This window comes from Homarus americanus, unplaced genomic scaffold, assembly GCF_018991925.1.
Source record: "Homarus americanus isolate GMGI-L3 unplaced genomic scaffold, GMGI_Hamer_2.0 scaffold14467, whole genome shotgun sequence".
Classification (NCBI taxonomy): domain Eukaryota; kingdom Metazoa; phylum Arthropoda; class Malacostraca; order Decapoda; family Nephropidae; genus Homarus; species Homarus americanus.
In genome coordinates this window covers 6,223,375-6,245,507 of record NW_024733734.1, presented here as the reverse complement: position 1 = coordinate 6,245,507, position 22,133 = coordinate 6,223,375, and the positions used below count along the sequence as shown (strand labels likewise).

At 45.8% G+C, this 22,133-nt stretch overlaps 1 protein-coding gene across 1 annotated transcript in view; it reads right to left on the bottom strand.

Annotated features, from left to right (window-relative positions):
* LOC121869888 (ryanodine receptor-like) overlaps positions 1-22,133 on the bottom strand; it is a gene marked incomplete at its 3' end in the record, with an annotated part of 40,535 nt that overhangs the window by 7,423 nt on the left and 10,979 nt on the right. Inside the window, 3 exon segments of the mRNA XM_042371454.1 lie at positions 964-1,041; positions 5,633-5,647; positions 11,531-11,629. Of these exon segments, the coding sequence (XP_042227388.1) occupies positions 964-1,041; positions 5,633-5,647; positions 11,531-11,629 (192 nt within the window).

Genomic DNA, 22,133 nt, shown 5'->3' with positions numbered 1-22,133 from the left:
AAGGAGTCAAGTCATCATCAAGGAGTCTAGTCACCATCAAGAATTTAAGTCACCATCAAGGAGTCAAGTCATCATCAAAGAGTTAAGTCATCATCAAGGAGTCGAGTCATCATCAAGGAGTTAAGTCATCATCAAGGAGTTAAGTCATCATCAAAGAGTTAAGTCTTCATCAAGGAGTTAAGTCATCATCAAAGAGTTAAGTCATCATCAAGGAGTTAAGTCATCATCAAAGAGTTAAGTCATCATCAAAGAGTTAAGTCATCATCAAAGAGTTAAGTCATCATCAAAGAGTTAAGTCATCATCAAGGAGTTAAGTCATCATCAAAGAGTTAAGTCATCATCAAAGAGTTAAGTCATCATCAAGGAGTTAAGTCATCGTCAAGGAGTTAAGTGATTATCAAGGAGTTAAGTCATCATCAAAGAGTTAAGTCATCATCAAAGAGTTAAGTCATCATCAAGGAGTTAAGTCACATTCAAAGAGTTAAGTCATCATCAAGGAGTTAAGTCATCATCAAAGAGTTAAGTCATCATCAAGGAGTTAAGTCACATTCAAAGAGTTAAGTCATCATCAAGGAGTCAAGTCATCATCAAAGAGTCAAGTCATCATCAGAGAGTCAGGTCATCATCAAAGAGTCAAGTCATCATCAAAGAGTCAAGTCATCATCAAAGAGTCAAGTCATCATCAAAGAGTCAAGTCATCATCAAAGAGTTAAGTTATCATCAAGGAGTTAAGTCAACATAAAGAAGTAAAGTCATCATCAAAGAGTTAAGTCAACATCAAGGAGTTAAGTCATCATCAAAGAGTTAAGTCATCATCAAGGAGTTAAGTCATCATCAAGGAGTTAAGTCATCACCAATAGGTTATCATCATCCGGAAGAGTTTAAGTCATCGTCATCAAGGCATTAAGTAAACATTCCAAAGACACACATAGACACACAAGAGGTTGCGGGGTGAGCACTTACCATCATGGAGTTCATATGACGTAACAGCACAGCGTTGCCATAGAGGAGAGTACGATGACCGGAGCCTGTGCCCTTACCCTGGGGGGAGGGGGGAGACACAGGTGAGGTGAAATGTAACAAGTATAGGTTTACCCTAACACTCCCTCTCTCCCTCCCACCCACCTTCACCCATACACCCCCCCTAACTTCTGATACGTAACACTCCTGGATACACCCTAACACCCATATACTGTACACCCTCCCACCCAAGACTAACATCTCCCATCTACACACACACACACACACACACACACACACACACACACACACACACACACTCACTTCCCCATTGACACCCTCCCACCTACACCCATACACTCTCCTATGTAATACTTACCCTTCTGGCTACACCTCCACTCACCCATCCAAAACTAACACCCATAACCTACAACTAGACCTACATCCCCCAACACTAACTCTCCTAGCTACACACCTCCACCCATCTACAGTACCTACACACCCAACACCTCCCACCTACACTCTCCCATCCAAAACCATCCCTCCCCCACTCTCTATCACTACAACCTTATACCATATACCTTGAATACTTACCACATTGTACTAACACTTTCAAGAAAATATTTCATTGACTTTACGTTAAGAGACAATGTGGCTAGAAAGGGTCCTGGGAGGGTGCAAGATATAAAACCCATATCTCTAAACCTTAAAACGTGTCTGAATTAAAACTTTGTCTAGATGAAAATGTCACAAATGAAATAAGATTATCTGAACAATGCCATGAATGAACTTTATCTCCACAGAGTGAAGAGTCGATCAACGAGAAGACAGAAGTAGAAGAGGAAGGGAAAAAACAATTGTCTACGGAGAGTGCAACAAGTTCGAGGGTCAAAATCCACTTACGGGAAATTTATTTTGTTGGTCTACGGTGGTAGTGGTGATGTTATGGGTGGCAGTGGTGGTGGTGGTGGTAGTAGTGTTGGTGGTGGTGGTAGTAGAATTGGTGGTGTTATGAAAGTGGTGGTGGTGGTGGTGGAGGTGGTGGTGGTGGTGGTGGTGTGTAGGATGGTAGTGCATTGTGGTAGATCCTTCCTGAGTTGAGGTGTGAGGGAGAGGAAGGGACGGTCATATGAAAGAGGGCAATAATGATGCAACAGTGGGGTATGAGGGAGACCTGGTGAGCCCCTGGCATCACCCAGGTCATCGGGCATCACAATCGCAAAGCTGAGGCGTGAGTGAAGTGTGGCCAGTAGTGAGTTAGTGCTGGTGAAGGTACCCGGTAAGTTCAAGTCTTACAGGAGCTGAGAACAATCTAACAGGAAATACTTGTGAAATATATATAAGCTCAACTGAAGCTGTTACTGAAGCACCGCTGTACATGTCACGCTCTGGTCAAATATAAATGAAACCAAGGTGTAATAATACCTATTTTAAATATAAAAAGGATAAGCAGGTAAGCATAACGAAGGGAAGAAGCGAGAAAGAAAAATCATCACATTCCGGAGTGGATGTCTCAAACAAAACAAGAAAAATGTTACATAAAGAAGGGATAAGCTGGAGGCGTCATGGAACAAGCAAGGCGACGTCCCGAGGAGGGAGGAGAGTGCGGATAGCTCCTGACTGGGTGGTGGAGTGGTCCTCGGCCTGTCAGGGCCACTGGGTGATGCGCTCCCATAGCAGCACTACTGTAGGGAGTGCCGGTCATCATTTCCTTGTTACAATAATTTACATCTTAACGCTTTTCTAAAGTTATGGGGAAGCACAGAAGAAGGGTATGTTACCAGAGTTAATATTATACTGCCTGTTGTAACTACAGATGCATATGTGGTAATCTTTTTAGTAGCATAACTCTTTCTGAGTCTCCATCTCTGTTAGAATGTTCTGCTTCAGTGTTGTACTCAGTGAAGTTAAGACCCTCTACCCCGGAAGCATTGTTGTGGGTCAGCAGAGAGATTCTGTAGGTCAGTAAGTAAGTTGTCCTCGCGGTACATCTTCTGTGATACGGGCAGGGGACTCATCAAAAGGGATAGCATTACGGCGTTCCTCCACATGTTATCAGTTTATATTAAGTTCATTTAAGTCACAGAGACCGTGACTTCATAATTCACAAAAGGTGATAAAGAGGTGGTCCTTACAGTGCACTTCCAAGCATCACACAACAGTCCTCTTTAGGTAAGAAACACCGGCTCTTTACTCTAAGAGAGACAATATTTTCTTACATAAAGAAGGTAAGATACTCATCTTAATTATCTTCGCTGTCCTGTAACCACAGAGCCAATTTTACTTGGGTACATTGGCTAGTTTCTCCAGGTGAACCCGGTGATAATTAGTTGAAGTGAGGAGTATGTGGTACAGTGTCCAGCCTGACCGAGATTTAAAACCAACTTGGAGTTCTAGACTAAGACACTAATCTGTCAGTTAAACTGCTCAAAGACGATCACCTCTTAGTTTCTTTCGCCACGACTGAATATCGTCCGAGTGACTGTCACGTCAAAATATTTATTGTGTTACGTTTTAGATAAGGGAAGGGACGTGTTTCTTCATAACCAAGCATTCATCAGGGGAGAGGAAAGCTGGGTTCAAGACTACAACAGACAAGCTCAGCGTACAACAGCATTAGCCTCGCGTCTGGTGATCCACCGGTAGAGGGAGAACATTTTGATTGTGTGTGCACCCTGTGTGGTTGGCCTTCAATTTACAAGATATGGATAAAACTACATGGAGGTGTAGTCAACATTAACCACTCATAAAGTGTCAAAAGGTTCAGAAAAACACAACCCAAATCTTTCATTGTCTCAAAGCGTCATGTCACAGTATCTGCGTCCAGGTCACTTCTGGGGGCGAGGAGGAGTTGGTGTTTACATTGTTTATGCATTATTTGTTCCAAATACTCCTTGTTCGCAAATGTTATCAAACAGTTTTGAATAAAACAAATATTCCTAACTTAGTTTCCATTATTGGGAGTTGGGAGGGGAGGGGGGTGGAGGCTTGACTCTTAAGGAAAAGGACCTCCAGCAGGAGACACTGATACTGTTGATATGACCTCCTCTCAGACGACTTCGAGGCGCGACGTCTCGCTGACTGTGTCTATCACAGTGTTTGAAACAACGGACGTCAAAGCCTGGAGTCGCAGAAGAAGAAACTAAGCTTTGTATTACAGGATGGTGAAGGGTTGAGGGTCGGGCAGGCACACACCACTCAAGCCCTACCTTGCCTCGCCGCCTCTACTTCCTCCAAGACCTGGCCCGAACTCGCTCTCCTGGCCAGGGTCATAATTTACACCCTGCATCCTAGTTCTATAAGACTAGACGCTGACTACTGAGCAGGGTGATACCTCCAGGTGCTACACTCTTACAGGGAACAACGGAACACTCGTCTCTGCTACTTGTAAAGATACAGTATACTGCAGTATCTAAACTCATCCACAACCCTTTACTGTCTGACACTCTACAGAGCACCTACTTCCCCGCCCACAACCTTCTACTGTCTGACACTGTCTACAGAGCACCTACTTCCCCGTCCACAACCTTCTAATGTCTGACACTGTCTACAGAGCACCTACTTTCCAGCCCACAACCTTCTACTGTCTGACACTGTCTACAGAGCACCTACTTCCCCGTCCACAACCTTCTAATGTCTGACACTGTCTACAGAGCACCTACTTTCCAGCCCATAACCTTCTACTGTCTGACACTGTCTACAGAGCACCTACTTCCCCGCCCACAACCTTCTACTGTCTAATACTGTCTAAAGAAAGCCCACTACCTCGGTTACTACCACCTACCGTCCACAGAACACCTACTGTCGATGGTTAATTCATCCTACTGTCCACATAACATCTAACACCTACTACCTACCAGTCATATAACATCTACTTCCCTTGCTACTACCTCCTACCGTCCATAGAACTCCTACTTTCCTGACTACTACTGTCCACAGAGCACCTACTTTCCTGACTACTACTGTCGACAGAGCACCTACTTCCCTGGCTATTACCTCCTACCGTCCATAGAACACCCACTTTCCTAGCCACTACTGCCCACAGAAGACCTACTTCCCTGGCTACTACAACCTACTGTCCACATAACACCTTCTCTGGCTGTCTTGTGTGGTGAGAACACGTACCTACCCTCGTCAAATTGTCAGTATGTTATAAGCAGTGACAAGATTAGTCCTTCTACCCTCGACTTCATTAAAGCATCAAAAATACATATTTAGTGCAGCTCCATCTAAATCAAAACTATCTATATCAACCATTTTAAGAGTACATTTTATATTTATCTTCACCATCAGGGGTGAAGAGAGCTACCGTTTAGCATGTGTCTTTATCAAAGTTCTATGTCAACTGTGTTTAGTCTAAATATACTGTAATGCGCATATTCAGTACAAGAGCGCTGATCCAGGGTGAGGCTGGCGACACCCCGCAAGTCTCTACCCCAGGGGGAGCTGTGGGTGTAGGTGTTGATCCTGGGCACCTTTTCCCAACGACATCTACTCCCTAGGGGACAGGGGTGAAGCGAGGCACCCTAAATGCAGAGCAAGTGTCGCAATCTACTGCTATTATGTTTGGCTACAAGTCGGTACTGTGGATTAAGTTAATGCCGTGTATGTCGGTGAGGGAGGCGAGGCGGTGAGCGAGGCAGGGCGTCCCGCTTATGATCAGTATACTTACAACAGCCTCGTTCTCCTGAAAAATAGCAAAATGATAATGTGAGAATTTTGTGAGGCCAGCTAGGTGGGCGACCCTGAGACCTGATGTGGCGCCTTCCATTTCTGCTGTCCAGGGTCGACCAGCCTGGCCTGCTCCCGTCCTCTTACACTCATTACGAGGCCACATAAGTTTCTCCAACAGTTTAATGGTATTAGTCATTTTAGCGTAAGTTCTAAAGTGTCACAAGAATAAAGAAGTTATTTCCTGACGAGGCGACAGACGAGCCCATCTCTGGCCCGGGTCCAGCGCCCTTGGCACACTCGTACCTGTATTCACGGACAGGTTCAACAGCACGACGATACGGCGGCCTTAAGTAGAGACTGTGTTTTAACTCCTGTTTGTTGCTCTTATAAACTTGGTACTTGTGAGGTTAGTGGTTACGACTATCGCAGGATACAGTGCCCACTGACCTGACCCACCATCACATGACTCATATTCAACCCATAAGTAAACAGAGGGAACAGGTAGACAGATCACTTCTCTATATTCTGTCACTCACAAGAGATCACACTGTACACTATATTATTATCCAACCCGTGTGTAGAGGTGTACAGTAGGTAGGGGCAGAAGACCTTATACCTGACTCACATGCTCATACCACCGGGATCATACCAGCTCAGTCAAACCATCCACATCATACCGTCTACATCACACCAGTTAAGCTACACCATCTGGATCACACCAGCTGAGCTACAAAAACAATAATTATACAACATAGGAACACCACCTAGGAACACCACCTAGGAACACCACATAGGAACACCACCCAAAGAACACCACCTAGGAACACCACCTAGGAACACCACCTAGGAACACCACCCAAGAACACCAACACCACCTAGGAACACCACCAGGAACACCACCAGAACACCACCAGGAACACCACCTAGGAACAACTAGAAACAGCACCTAGGAACACCACAGGGAACACCACCAAGGAACACCACCAGGAACACTACCCTAGGAAAACCACCCAGGAACAACACCAGGAACATCTCTTAGGAACACCAGGAACACACCAGGAACACCACCTAGGAACACTGCAAGCACCAAGCACCAAGGAACGCCATCTGGGAACACCAAGGAACACCACCCAAGAACACCACTGAAGGAACACCACCAAGGAACACCATCTAGGAACACCTCCTGGGACACCACCCTAGGAACACCACCATGCAACACCACCTAGGAACACCACCGAAGGAACACCACCAAGGAAACACCATTAGGAACACCTCCTAGGAACACCACCTAGGAACACTACCCTTGGAAAACCACCCAGGAACAACACCAAGGAACACCTCTTAGGAACACCTCCTAGCAACACCACCTAGGAAAACCACCAAGGAACACCACTAGGAACACCACCACGGAACACCTCCTAGGGACACCACCAAGGAACACCACCCTAGAACACCACCTAGGAACAACTAGAAACAGCACCTAGGAACACCACCTAGGACACCAAGGAACACCACCTAGGAACACCACCAAGGAAACCACCAGGGAACACCACCAAGGAACACTACCCTAGGAAAACCAGAAACAACACCAAGGAACATCTCTTAGGACACCAACCTAGGAACACCACCTAGGAACACCACCTAGGAACACTACCCAAGGAACACCTAGGAACACCATCAAGGAACACCACCAGGAACGCTACCTAGGAACACCACCCAGGAAACACTACCCTAGGAACACTACCAAAGAACAACACCTAGGAACACAGCACCAAGGAACGCTACCTAGAACACCACCAAAACACTACCTAGGAACACCACCAAAGAACACCACCCTAGGAACACTACCAGGAACAACACCTAGGGACAGCACCAAGGAACGCCATCTGGGAACACCACCCAAGGAACACCACTGAAAGGACACCACCAAGGAGCACCATCTGGGAACACTCCCTAGGGACACCACCCTAGGAACACCACCATGCAACACCACCTAGGAACACCACCATGGAACACCACCAAGGAACACCACCTAGGAACACCACCTAGGAACACCTCCTGGGAACACCACCTAGGAACACCACCCTAGGAACGCCACTTGAACACCAGCAACACCACCTGGAAAACCACCAAGGGCACCCACCAAGGAACACCACCACGGAACCTCCTCGGGGCACCACCAAGGAACGAGGAACACCACCCAAGAACACCACAAGAACACCACCTGGGAACACCAAGGAACACCACCAAGGACACCACCAAGGAAACACCACCTAGGAACACCACTGAAAGGATCACCACCTAGGAACACCAACACGAACACCAACCTGAACACCACCTAGGAACACCACCTAGGAACACTCTCCTAGGAACTCCACCTAGGAACGCCACCAAGGCACCACCCTAGGAACACCACCAAGGAAAAGGAACAGTACCACACACACACCTGGAGCACACAGCATTACACACACACACCTGGACCACCACACACACACCCTGGGCACCACCACACACCTGGGCACCACATACCAACACACACACCTGGGCACCACAGGTGCCACCACACACACCTGGAGCAACTTACACACCTGGAGCACCACAGTACCACCACACCACACCTGGAGCACCACAGTACCACCACACGCACCTTAAGCACCACAGTACCACCACACACACCTGGAGCACCACAGTACCACCACACGCACCTGGAGCACCACAGTACCACCACACGCACCTTAAGCACCACAGTACCACCACACACACCTGGAGCACCACAGTACCACCACACGCACCTGGAGCACCACAGTACCACCACACGCACCTGGAGCACCACAGTACCACCACACACACCTGGTTCGCCAGGTAGACTAACAGGGTCCCAAGTACCAAGACTTAATAAATACTTCATAAAATAATTACTCCAATAAAAACTTACGCATTTATGCCTTTATGTTTATATGTATAAATATTTAAGTAACTTTATGCCTATTAATGGATAATTGTAATGTAACGATAATTTCTAACTATTTTCCTCGAAAATTAAAATTGATGTCTTTATATGGACGACCATGAAGATAACAGTAATACAAACTGTAAACAAAAAGCATTATTACTAACCTAAGTTACCTGACACAATTAACTTTATTTATCCAATCCTTACTTAACCTTACCTTATCTAATTAAGGTATACTGTATATTGTTTGGTTATGTTATAATGATAAACAACGTCTGAAACAGAATGTTCCCCTTATAATATTTGAATTAATTTATATTAACTTAAAGTAAAAAAATATTACTTATCCCTATTTAACCAAAACGTCAGTTGTTTTAAATCTTAATTTGTAATTTCCTCAGGATAAAATCATGTGGACCAGTACAGTAGTTCATCTCACACTAGAAAAGTCAACCACCGTCACGGACTTCCTGTGAGCACTGTCTGGCTCTAACAAGTTCCTCAGTATAGTGGTGCTCATGAGGCGCTCCTCTCCTGCAGCACCGCGCTAAACACCCCCAATTTTACACGTTTATAAGCAAAAGACTTGTTGCCTACATTTAACACGTTGGTCTGAGTGAGCAGCGCGAGGACTTCTTATTGAGAGAGTTTGGTTAACGAGAGAAAAATATATTAAATGTTGATCTCTCTCTCTTTCTCTCTCTCTCTCTCTCTCTCTCTCTCTCTCTCTCTAGAGTTGCTAATGTATAGGCCCTTGCCATTGTGCCGTCACCACCCACACTGGAGCTGTATAAGCAGGTGGTGTATTGCTCCCTCCCTCCCCCATGTTGCGGGTCTTGGCAGATGGCCAACACCAGGTGAGTCTACAGCTGGCAATGTGTGATGATGGTCACCTGCACCACCACCTGGCCTATGATGCACACTCTCTCTCTCTCTCTTCTAAAGTGTCTCCTTGTAAGTATCTGTCTCTCTCGTATCATTTCCTTTATTATTAATTTACTTCCCTCCGTCATTAATAAACTGACGCTGAAGTTTTAACACTGTAAAATACTCGACACAACCAGGTCCATCCCAGGGCATCTCAACTCCGCCCCAAATTTATCCCAGGTCCATCCTAAGTCCATCTCAGGTCCATCCCAGGTCCGTCTCTGATCAGTTCCAAGTTTGCCCCAGGTCCAATGTTTACTAGTGTGTGTGTGTGTGTGTGTGTGTGTGTGTGTGTGTGTGTGTGTGTGTGTGTGTGTGGGTAAGTTTTAATCCGTCATAACTCAGAAAAAGAGAGAAGGAGAGAGAGAGAAACATGCGCAATACCCCATCTCTTAATCTTCAGCTTTAACCACCGGAAAGTCGATTGCTACAAGCTTACAGAGCTGCGCAATCAAGCTGTGGTCAATGAATAATTCTCCTTATTTGTTTCTCAGGTTATAATCGAGTCGTTGTGCTGTTACCTCCTACGTTTTTTTTTCGCGTCTAAATCAAACTGACTCTTTTTTATTCATGTGACTGACTGACTGACTGACTCACTGACTCACTCACTCACTCACTCACTCACTGCTGGTTTGTGAAATAGTCGTTGAAGGATATATCATGATATACACATTATAATCTATTGAGAAAAATATCACACATCCAGACGTATTATATGATCGAAGGTACTACTAATAATGATAGACTGTGTTTACCCACCGGTCATACCCACACATACCATATATGGACGTATTAACTATTAAACATTTAAGAACACACAGCATCTAAAAACACACCAATCATACCCAAAGTATCCAGCCACTAAACGTCTACTTGTTTTGGTTTTTGTTTTTTTATTGTGGTATTCTGTTAGTAGTGGTAGACATGAGAGTGTGGCCTGACAATGTGACCAATACTCTCGCTAGTTACACCTAATACACTCTATATTAAACCTCCTTGGGTCTACCAGTCAACTCAGGGGCGTTTGTGACGTCGTTGGTTTGACGTCACACACCACACACAAGTATATACCCCACTGTGGTCTGGATATATACGAGACAGTTGGGTTTTGATGACAAGCCAGTGGGGTTATGGTTATAGTATTACCCTAACTCACATCGGATATCAATCGTTAATGAGGCAATCCAACCCAGGACGATAACCACTCCGCCACTATACCCAGAGAATGGAGGAGTTGAACTCGTATTCAGAGTGACTACTACAGCCAACTATGCTCATGGAATGGTCAAGGTACATTCTTATAGCATTATTTGATCGTGACAAAGTGCAGTGTTGGCGCTTTTCTCTCCAGTGAACTACCTGGCGTGTATCTCCCGACATGTTTTTGTGCTGAGGAAAGTACTCGATCAACGCTACTGTTACACTTGTCCTGGGGAGAGGAAACAAGTCGAGTGTATTAGTTCTATTTAATTGGGTTATTTTAGTGTACATTTTAATGGCATTTTCATAATAAGAGAAAATTATTACGAGCGTTTTAAACCAACAGATTAGGCAAAAGAGATAAAGTTACATTAGAAATAAAAGTGAGATAAAGAAGAAACATAATGACACAGGTACAGTACAGTGAAGGAGGAATGTCGCTGCACCTCTCATTAACTGCTCTTCACACTTAATTACAGGAGAAGATTGAGCAAAAAATCTCCTTTCCTAAACTTCGTTGTATTTTACTTCAGAGTGAGAAATATTAAACTTTAGTAGAACAGAAATTAGTATAGAAAATAAGCAAACACTTTCATCACGGAGTTCCAACTTGTGACTAAAGGTCCCACTTGGTCAGTGGGCCCAAGTGTAACCCCCAAGCAATGAGGCTGCTAGCTGGCTGGCTGGGTGGTTGGCTGGATGGCTGGATGGCTGGCGTCTTGTAACCTTACAGCTAACACATCACTGACACTAGTCTTGATCACTGAACAAGCTAAGATGTGGCGAAGGCGCAGAGGGAGGCTAATGCCACCTTACCTCCTCACTAGTTGCAGCGGTGACCAGCTCCTGCAGGGCACGCACCGACAGGGCCTGCTCGATGACGAACACGCATTGACACAGGTCCGGAGGGTTGTTCTGTGAAGGTAAACAAAACAAATTATATTACCATTGCAACACCATTATTTTGCTAAGAGCATGCTGACTTCCACACACACAGTAGTGGGACAAAAGTGTTACACAATGGAAGGAAGCATAGAATTTGGGACACATAATCCTTAAGATTTAGAAGGAGTGCCACGTAATCGGGCACCAGAATGACCTAGAAAAACTGGGTCAAGGTCATGAGCATCAAACACGGCTAAATTTTTAAATGTTTATTCTTTTAGATAACAAAAGCATCACCTTTGGTACCATAACTACTTTTAGCACAGTTTGTATTTAGCAGAGTCCCCGTTACACTTGGAGAAGGAATGGCCACCATTTGTTTGGTCGTCATGATTAGAGAGTATTCTTATAAGTAGTGATGAAATCCTAAATTACATTTGTTTACAAAGGCCAGTGATTTTTTTTTTTTTATTACTTCATGCCGTCACACTGTACATTTAAAACACGATATTTCTGTATATCCAAAAAAATATAGATGAAGTTACTCGTTACTAAATTAGCGGTAATTTCCACAACACTGAACACTGATTTGGTTCTTCATCTCCCACCTGGATATATTTGCGGTATGTTTTAGTGCAGTTATAATAATAAAATAAAATAATATTGTATTAAAAAACTAACAAAACAGAATTAATTAATTTTGCATGAAGAACAGTAAAAATATCGACCCAACAATTATTTTACATAACGTGTAATGATGATAATTGAGAAAATAGCATAGAGCAATAGTATCTAAGAAACACTCGAATAAATAACGGGTCTTTAAAAAACTATGGAACACTGGAGAGATTGTGTACATATTTTTCTGCGGTTAAAGTAATGATGTACAGTCAACAACAAAAGTTTCTGCGCCCTGTATGGATCTGACGGCCTTCATAACGATCACTGACTGAGGACATGTTCATTTGGTAAGGTTGGTACTTCTGATTGTGTGATGCATAGTGTAACTAATGCCATGTATTCTGTATATCACGTATAATTATTACGGGGAAATTAATATGCATACATATAAAACCCGTGTTATTCAGAATTCTTGGTCCGGTGTCATATTGTATAACACCGTAAGGGTACAGATTTTTGTTTTGTTTGATGAATGTACACTCAAAGACAAAAGTCGTGTCGCGATTTTGTCCGAAGATTAAATATAACTCGTGAAACATTATGAGAGCCCTACCACAAGGCAGAGCGCACCAAAAGTTTACCCCTTCGGTATATGTTTTCACCAAATTTCACGACACGACTTTTGTCTTTCATTGTACATGCAATAACCATTTCTATTTTACATGACTCCTCCACATATGCACATTGTTGTACACCGAATGGCTGGGCTTTGCAGCTACATTTGATGAATTCCCTACAGGACTTCGCTGCCTCTGGTAAGTGTCCAGACAGGGTCCCAAGAATCACCGTCCTTTCTCCAACCATAATCTTCGGACTTGGTACTGAGCCCGGTTGTAGTGTTATAGTCATGTAGCTTGGGTAGGTGGCAGGTTTCCCCTTAATTGAGTTGAATTTGAGATGAAATCCTGCCTTAGTTCATTCACGCTGTTCTAAATTTTCGGACTTGTCATAAAGAACACATAAGAATCTTGCCAGTGTTGCAAACGTGGGTGTTTGCAGCTCTGGGATCTGAAATGGACTTTTGGTCATGAAATGGAATGCCTCGGTAGCACCTTGGCATAAATTCTATACTTCCCAGGCCCTATTTTTACCCTTTCCATGAAATTGCGTCGTTGTATCAGAACCAGTCAATGAGTGAAATACTGGCAGAGTTCGACATTTTGCTTCTCCAAGGTTGTTGCATATTGTGTTGATGCTGAAGTACCAGAAATTGTTGCCAGTACCAATTGCAACCCAAACGTTCAAATGCGGGTACACTAGCTTGAAGCTGAAGAAATTGCCAATCAGGGTGACGATGAAATCAGTGTCAACAGTGAGCACAAGAACCTTTACTCAGGGCATCGTGAACGTGAAGGCATATCCTCGAGTCAGCTCCGTCACGATTACACAATCCCATAGGCTGCCGGGTCCAATGGACACTACTGATTCTCCCTTGGTGACATAGACCTCTTTTCCAAGTACATATTTAAGCAGAGAAATCTTTACTGTCAAAGAAGGATTTTCGAATCCCGTGCGAAATCTGTAAACCTGGCTTTGCTGAAAGGCAGCTTAAATGGACGTCGAACCTTATTTCTAACACCTATACCTCGTCTTTCTCTTGTAGATTTCTTAAGGCTGTCGTTCTTATATCAGCCGGTTTGGCTGGCCCCCAAAATTCATCGCCATTGTGAGGCAACTACACGACGGCATGAACGACAGTGTCCTGCACAATGGCACCCAGTCTGAGTTCATCCTCATCCAAACGGGGGTAAAACAAGGATGTGTACTGGCGCCAACTCTCTTTTCCATTTTCTTTGCTGTCTTTCTTACTCGTGCTAGTGCCAATTTAGTCGGCGGGGTGGACATAGAGTACCGGCTGAAGGATCTTTTCAAAATAAGACGACGCCAGGCAGGAACGAAGGTGTCGGCAGCTTCCATTACTGAACTTCAGTATACAGACGACCTCACCCTTGTCGTTTACACTGAACGCGACCAACAGGAGATCCTGAACACCTGTGCAGATGCGTATGCACACTTCGGCCTTCAGGTGAATGTGCGTAAGACTTAGATTCTCTTTCAGCCTGCCACTGGTTCAGCCACACCTCCATCGTCCACCCAGCTTAATGGTACTACCCTCTCTAATGTTACCAACTTTCAGTATCTCGGCTCCCACCTGTCCACTACCGAGGACATCGATGAAGAGATTCAACATCGGATCAGATGTGCCTCTCAAGCCTTTGGCAGACTCCGTACCCATGTCTTCAGCTGAAGGGAGCTGGAATTATGTACAAAGCTGCACGTACAGTATATCAAGCAGTGGTCCTCCCCACCCTGCTATATGGCAGTGAGACATGGGTTACATACAGGAGGCACTTCAAGGCACTTGAAAACTTTCACCAACGTAGTCTACGTTCCAGCCTCCGAGTTCGCTTGGAAGACAAGAGAATAAATGCCAGTATTCTCGCTGACTCCAACTGCAGTTGTTCATGGATAATGATAGCCTCTATCTTTATCCATGAACAACTACGCTGGACTGGCCATGTTACTCACATGGACGACGATAGACTGCCAAAGCAGCTACTTTACAGTCATCTAACGAATAGTGAACGTAACCCTGGTGGGCAATAGAAAAGGTATAAGGATAGTCTTAAGACAAACCTGAAAAAGTGCCAAATCGACCCCCTCACCTGGGAGACGATCATTCCACACCGTAATGCTTGGATGATCACCACACAAGAAGGTGTCAAAGACTTTCGAATTAGCCCGACTGCAAACTGAAGCAGATAAGAGCCAACGCCGGAAAGATGCTGCCATCGTTCCTCCCACACTACATGGAACCATCCACAGGTGCAACATCTGCGAACGACTCTGTTGGTCCCGTATCGGTCTCTTTAGTCACCTTAAAACTCACCAATGAAGGTGACATACTTAATAACTCATCATTTTTTCATAGCTGGATGATCGTCATACTCAATTCCGAGTGACAGCAACGGAGTGGCCTTTGCAAAAATATAGTTTAGCATTTCATCACTACCCTCTAATCGTGACCTTGACCTAAGACATGATGGTCATTCCTTCCCCGAGTGTCATGGTAACTCTGCTAAATATTGTATAATATGGACACGAAGTAGTACCTTAAGCTGTGTATTCATATATTACTCTATTAATTATGTATAGTAAAGTATTACAGAACATGTATTAATCCTATGTGATATTTCCATTTATTATGCACCATGTTATGTATATGAATTATCAAATTTACATTTTATGTATTCAGCTTGTGAATGCTGGCATCTGTACATGCCAGCACGCAGGGATACAAAGAGTGCAGACCACCAGTCCTTATGGTGTGGAAGTGCTCTGTCTTATTAGTTCCCCTGTACATCTCCCGTACGAGAATAAGAACCTATTTTTAAGATAACAAGTGTTTGTGTATACCCTCAGTAGTGTAGAACATTTTGGGGGTACCAAAGACAAACATAGATGGCGCAGTGAAATTTCTCAGTGAGATACAGGGTGGACCAGCCTTCCCGCCGGACTGTGTTAATGGCGTCTCTTCTTCAGCTTCAAGGATTTACAGCTAGACTACAAGCCTCTGGACTTACAGTGTTGTGAAGTGCTATGCTGTGTACATTGCTGTGCTGTGAAGTGAAGTGTTTTGTGAAGTGCTGTGTTGTGTATTTTAATCAGAATTGTCTGTGCAAACTGCAGCGAGATGACTAAGGGAGCTTGCCCAGCAGTACGTCCGCTCCCGTCGCCGGTCATAGGGTAACTGACCAGGGAATGAACTCTGCCCAGCTGCTCCTACGTCTGGCTGCGCGCGCCAAGCCTCACACACACACGCACTCACAGACCCACCTTATATTAAATTCTTGAGAATAATTTAGACTTCTGTAATTCTGTGCATAGATTACGAGGGGTTGACCCGGTCTTTGCACAGATAGAGTACAGAAGCTGTCAGCATGTCTCACAGGGATCAAAATGATACCCTGGACGATGGGATTACAAGTTTAAGTCTGGGAGACCTCTCCCCACCCACACTCAGGCCCCACGCTCCCCACAGTGACAACGCCCAATCACCCACAGAATCTCCTCGTTCGTTGCGAGCAAGCTCTCCTGCGGTGCCTGCGTCCACAGATCTCCTTCAACTGATTAAGTGGATGGAAACTTCTCGACGCCAGGACTATGTTGCAAGGAGAGAAGAGGAAGAAATTCGGTACAGAAAGTCTGAAAGACAACGCCACGAAGATGAACAAAGTCGCAGAGAACTAGAAGATATACGTAGAAGTGAGGATGACCTGAGAAGAAGAGAGGATCAAGCCAGATTTGAAGTCTTGATTTCCCTGTTAGCCTCCCCACAACGATCTACTGTACAAGATTCTTCTGCTACTATTAATGTTGATACGACTAGAGGCACTGATATCTCATTTCCCAGAGTCGGTTCAACAATTCCTCAAGAGGCTGCAGCACAAACGCCTCCCTCTCTGAAGTCTGACGCTTCTTATCAGATATTTCGGGAATGGCGTCGACGTTGGCAAGACTATGCAACAATGGTTGACCTGTCAAGTTTACCACAGCCTAAACAGATGATACAGCTTCGTATGTGCTTGTCCTTAGAGACACAATGTACTCTCGAGCACACACTTCAAGTGCCTCCTACGACAACTCTGACTGTAGAGGCTGTGCTGGACAAGTTACAGGAACATGATAAGGGACAGCGCAACGAAGCACTTAGAAGAAGAGAACTCCTCCAATGTAAGCAGCTTGATGGAGAATCTTTTGATGCATTTTTCGTAAGACTCAAGAGATGTTCAGAGGAAGTTGATGTTTGTCCCGGAAATTCTGAAGTCTGTGAAGAGACACAACTCAAGACAATTATTTTAACGGGTATTCGAGATGAAGAGCTAGTTCAGCGTCTCATTTCACTTGACCCCACTTCCTCCCTTCAAGACGTAGTTACAAAATGTCGAGCGTACGAGGCCGCCAGGTGTGCGACTTCAGCTTTACGTTCACAACCTGACCAGGTGAGGGCGGTGTCTTCCTACAGAAAGGGTAAAAAGCAGCAAGGTAACCCCACCCCTCACCCTCCAGCTACACCTTCAGCAGCAGCTTTGTGTAACAGCTGCGCGAGACAGCATGATGCCTCCCAGTGCCCAGCTGCTCAAAGCATGTGCAGAAGTTGCGACCACCAGGGTCACTGGGTTTACACAGTCAAGTGCCCTGCTAGCAAAGTTCAGTGCAGACTTTGTGGTCGTGTGGACCATTATGACAAATGTTGTCGTAAAAAGACACAGAGAGGACACCACCAAGGATCCAAGAAGTCATCCTCAGGTAGTGCTGGCACGCCCCCTCCTTCTGGCAAGCATCAAGGCCCTGTATCCAGTCGTTCCTGCCGTCGTGTACATTGTTCCACAGACACGACGCCCCAGCACATCAGTGTCGTCATTTCTCACGGTAACTTGTCATCCAGTCTTCAGATGTTACCTGACACCGGTGCTGACGTCTCAGTAATTGGTCCACAACACTTAGCAAGTTTGGGAATACCCGGGAGCAACCTACAGCCCCTCCTCAGACAACGAAACTGACAGCTGATGGTTCCAAGATGGCTCCAGCTTTGGGATCTTTCTGGGATACTCTTACCTTTGGTAAGCAGTCTTGCTCAGCCCGGATTGATGTTCATGATGGTATCCCGACTCCGCTTTTGTCATATGGCCATTGTTTCCAAGGAATTCCCCAAACCTATTTTAAAGGTCACCCATGTCAACAGGTTGAAGGAACTCCCTATCTCTACAAACACGTCCCCTTCTGATGCAAGAGCTTACCTTCTCAAGGAATTTGCTGACGTGTTGGTTACGAAGAAATCTTTGGGATCCACACCACTCAAGCCGATGGTGGGTCCACCTATGAAGATTCATCTTAAGGATGGTGCCACACCTTTTGCCATCCACACCCCTCGTTTGATTCCTCACGCCTACAAGGAGCTAGTTAGACAAGAGCTTGACTCCATGGTTGCTCAGGGAATCATCAAGCCGGTCGGAGACGAACCTTCACCTTGGTGCCACCCTCTCGTCCCCGTCGCCAAACCTCGTGGTGGAGTACGAATCACCACCGATCTGTCAAAACTTAACCAGCAAGTTTCCCGTCCAGCCCACCCTTCACACACACCCTTCGCAGCTGTTCGAAATGTGGACCCGAAGGCGAAGTTTTTTACAACGATGGACGCCTTATGAGGTTATTGGCAGATCGAGTTGGCCGAAGAAGACCAGCATTTGACTACATTCATCACACCATATGGAAGATATCAGTATTGCAGAGGCCCCATGGGATTTGCCTCTACGGGCGATGCATTCTGTCAACGTGGTGACGCGGCCCTTCAAGGAGTCACGAATTGTGTCAAGGTGGTTGATGACATTTTACTCCATGGCGAAGACTACTGTGCCCACCTCTCCCGAACATATGAAGTTCTCAACAGATGTCGAAAGTACGGGATTACTCTCAATGCTGACAAGTTTGTAGTCGCCGCACCATCAGTGAACTTCTGTGGGTACACTCTCTCAGCATCAGGTATCGCAGCTGACCCGGAGAAATTAAGTGGAATCAGGGATTTTCCAACCCCTGCCAACCTGACAGACCTCCGTTCTTTTTTGGGTCTGGTCAATCAGCTGGCTGAATTTTCACCTGACATCTCCGCCGCAGCCCAGCCGTTACGCCCTCTGCTGAGCCCCAGGAGGACATTCCTGTGGACCCCAGATCATCAAGAGGCCTTCCAGCGAATCAAGCAGGCCTTCTTAAGTCCACCTGTCCTTGCCGTTACGACCCAGCCCTACCCACCGTCCTCCAGACTGACGCCTCCAGACTCTACGGCGTTGGTTACGCCCTTCTGCAGGACCATGGCGGTGGACAACTCCACTTAATTCAGTGTGGATCCCGGTTCCTGACGGACGCCGAGACCCGATATGCCACAATTGAGCTGGAGATGTTGGCTGTTGTCTGGGCGATGGCGAAGTGCCGCTTCTACCTGATAGAACTTCAGCACTTCACCCTCTTCACGGATCATCGCCCTCTTGTACCTATTATCAATCACTACTCTTTGGATGCAGTAGAGAATCCTCGCCTTCAACGTTTGAAAGAGAAGCTCTCGCCTTATCTCTTCACGGCTGTGTGGCGTGCGGGTAAGCTGTTGTGCATCCCAGATGCCCTGTCCCGCGCCCCTGTCAGTCGCCCCACCCCAGAGGACGAGATGTTGTGTTCTACAGCTGCTGCATCCCTCAAGTCAGTAGTCTCATTGAAGGCCGTCTTCACATCAGAAGAGTCTACAGCACCGGATGCAGACAAGACCCTTGAAGATCTCCGCACCGCAGCCCGGGCCGACCGTTCCTACATTCGGCTCGTCGACTGTGTGTCCCAGGGATTTCCATCTAACCGATACGACCTTCATGAATCGCTACTCCCGTACTGGAAGATACGCGAGGACCTATATTGTGACGGAGACCTCGTCTTGTATGGTCCACGAGTAGTCATTCCTGCTGCCCTACGCCGCCGTACCTTGACCCGCCTTCACGACAGCCACCGAGGAGTGGAGGCCACCAAGCGATGGGCGAAGCAGACTGTATTTTGGCCGGGAATCGACGCGGACATTGCAAGTACCGTCCGTGCCTGTGAGCCGTGTCAGATTCTGCAACCCAGCCAGCAACAGGAACCATTAATGTGCGACGATAACCCTTCAAGACCTTTCGAGTCTGTGTCGGCCGACTTCTTTGCAGTGGCAGGAAAGTCCTTCCTTGTCATTGCCGACCGATTGTCTGGATGGCCTGTTGTCGTCCCCTTTGATAGTGATACAACGGCTACTGCTACCATCCCGAATTTCAGGCATTACTTCAGAGAAGTTGGTGTTCCCCTCCGCCTCAGGACTGATGGAGGACCCCAGTTCACCAGCCACGAGTTCCGGGACTTCATGGACCGTTGGGGAGTCCGTCATGTCGTGACCTCGCCCCACTACTCCCAGGCGAATGGACACGCTGAAGCCGCAGTCAAGACTGTTAAACACCTGATCCTTAAGGTGTCACCCTCAGGAAATATCGACTGCGAGGACTTCGATCGAGGTTTGTTAGAGTTACGCAACACCCCGAACTTCACCGGACGCTCCCCAGCCCAGGTTCGATACGGACATCATCTCAGGTCTTGTGTTCCTGCCCACCCGAAGTCTTTTTCTCAAGAATGGCAAGCCAAGACTGAAGAATGTGACCGCCGTGCAGCAGAACGAGCCGCAGATGTCGCTGCTCGGTACGACTGTCATGCCTGCCCCCTTCCCAGGTTGAGTATCGGCCAGCAGGTCAGGATTCAAGATCCGGTATCTCACCGCTGGGACAAGGTTGGGGTTGTCATGGGTATTGGCCGGTCCAGGGACTACCAAGTGCGTCTTCCTAGTGGTAGAGTATGGTGGAGGAACCGTCGTTTCCTCCGACCTGTGGAGCTGCCTAGTGTTGACCCTTCCCCAGTAGAGTCCCCTAATGTTGATGCCTTTACAGTAAATCCATCCCCACCTTGTGTTTCTGCCCCGGTACTCCGCAGGTCCGAGCGACTCAGAAACAAAAGGTCCGCTCAAGATGAAACTATGAGCGTATAGGGGGGAGGGAGGTGTATAATATGGACACGAAGTAGTACCTTAAGCTGTGTATTCTTATATTACTCTATTAATTATGTATAGTAAAGTATTACAGAACATGTATTAATCCTATGTAATATTTCCATTTATTATGCACCATGTTATGTATATGAATTATCATATTTACATTTTATGTATTCAGCTTGTGAATGCTGGCATCTGTACATGCCAGCGCTCAGGGATACAAAGAGTGGAGACCACCAGTCCTTATGGTGTGGAAGTGCTCTGTCTTATTAGTTCCCCTGTACATCTCCCGTACGAGAATAAGAACCTATTTTTAAGATAACAAGTGTTTGTGTATACCCTCAGTAGTGTAGAACATTTTGGGGGTACCAAAGACAAACATAGAAATATAAACTGTGCTACCAAAGGTGACACATTTGTCAGCTGACAGCGATAGGAAATTAATAAATATTTAAACCTTTCGCCGTTTTTTATGCTCATGACCTTGACCTAGATTTTTAAGGTCATCGTAATGTTTGATTTCGTGGCGCCTCTTCTAAATCCAATAAATATCCCATAAGGCTTATGTGTACCAGATTTGGTGCTTTCTTCCAGTTTTCAACGATTTCTCAAATTTTTGTATTTAATCTGCTCCACTATAGGTTACTGTAACACAGACACAAAGCATCGACCTCCCTTCCGAGTTATGTGAGGCCATTGTTATCGATGTATTTGTGTATGAGTGACCGGCTGAATCAGTTAGTGCCATGTCAGAAGGTGAGGAATGGCACCATACTAAGGCCAGACCAGAGTGACACTCATTACCCCACCACTGTGCAGTCCACCGCCATCTTGCTAACAAATAATACGTGACTGTGGGTGTAGTTTACTGTGTGGTCTATACGTGTTAAAAGTTTTATATTATACTTATTTAACGACCCAAATATGTTAACACAGAACAAAGACAATGAGTTCACTTTAAAAACTTTAATACTGTATCTTGTGTCATTAAATATGTTAGCATCACGTACAGTTGTGGACTAAAATAGCTCGGCAGGGAGGGAGTGTAAGCTGCGTCTGCCTCATAATTAAACTAAATAAAATCAAGTTGTGCTGTGGAAAGAAAATCGTAAATTTTTAAGCGTCACCTAACGGTGCCAAGTCCCCACCTACCTCTACCCTCCCATTCACCTCCTCCCTCCCTCCTTCTCTCCATCCATCCATCCATCCCCCACCCCCCTTCTTCCTTCCCTCCCTCCCTCCCGA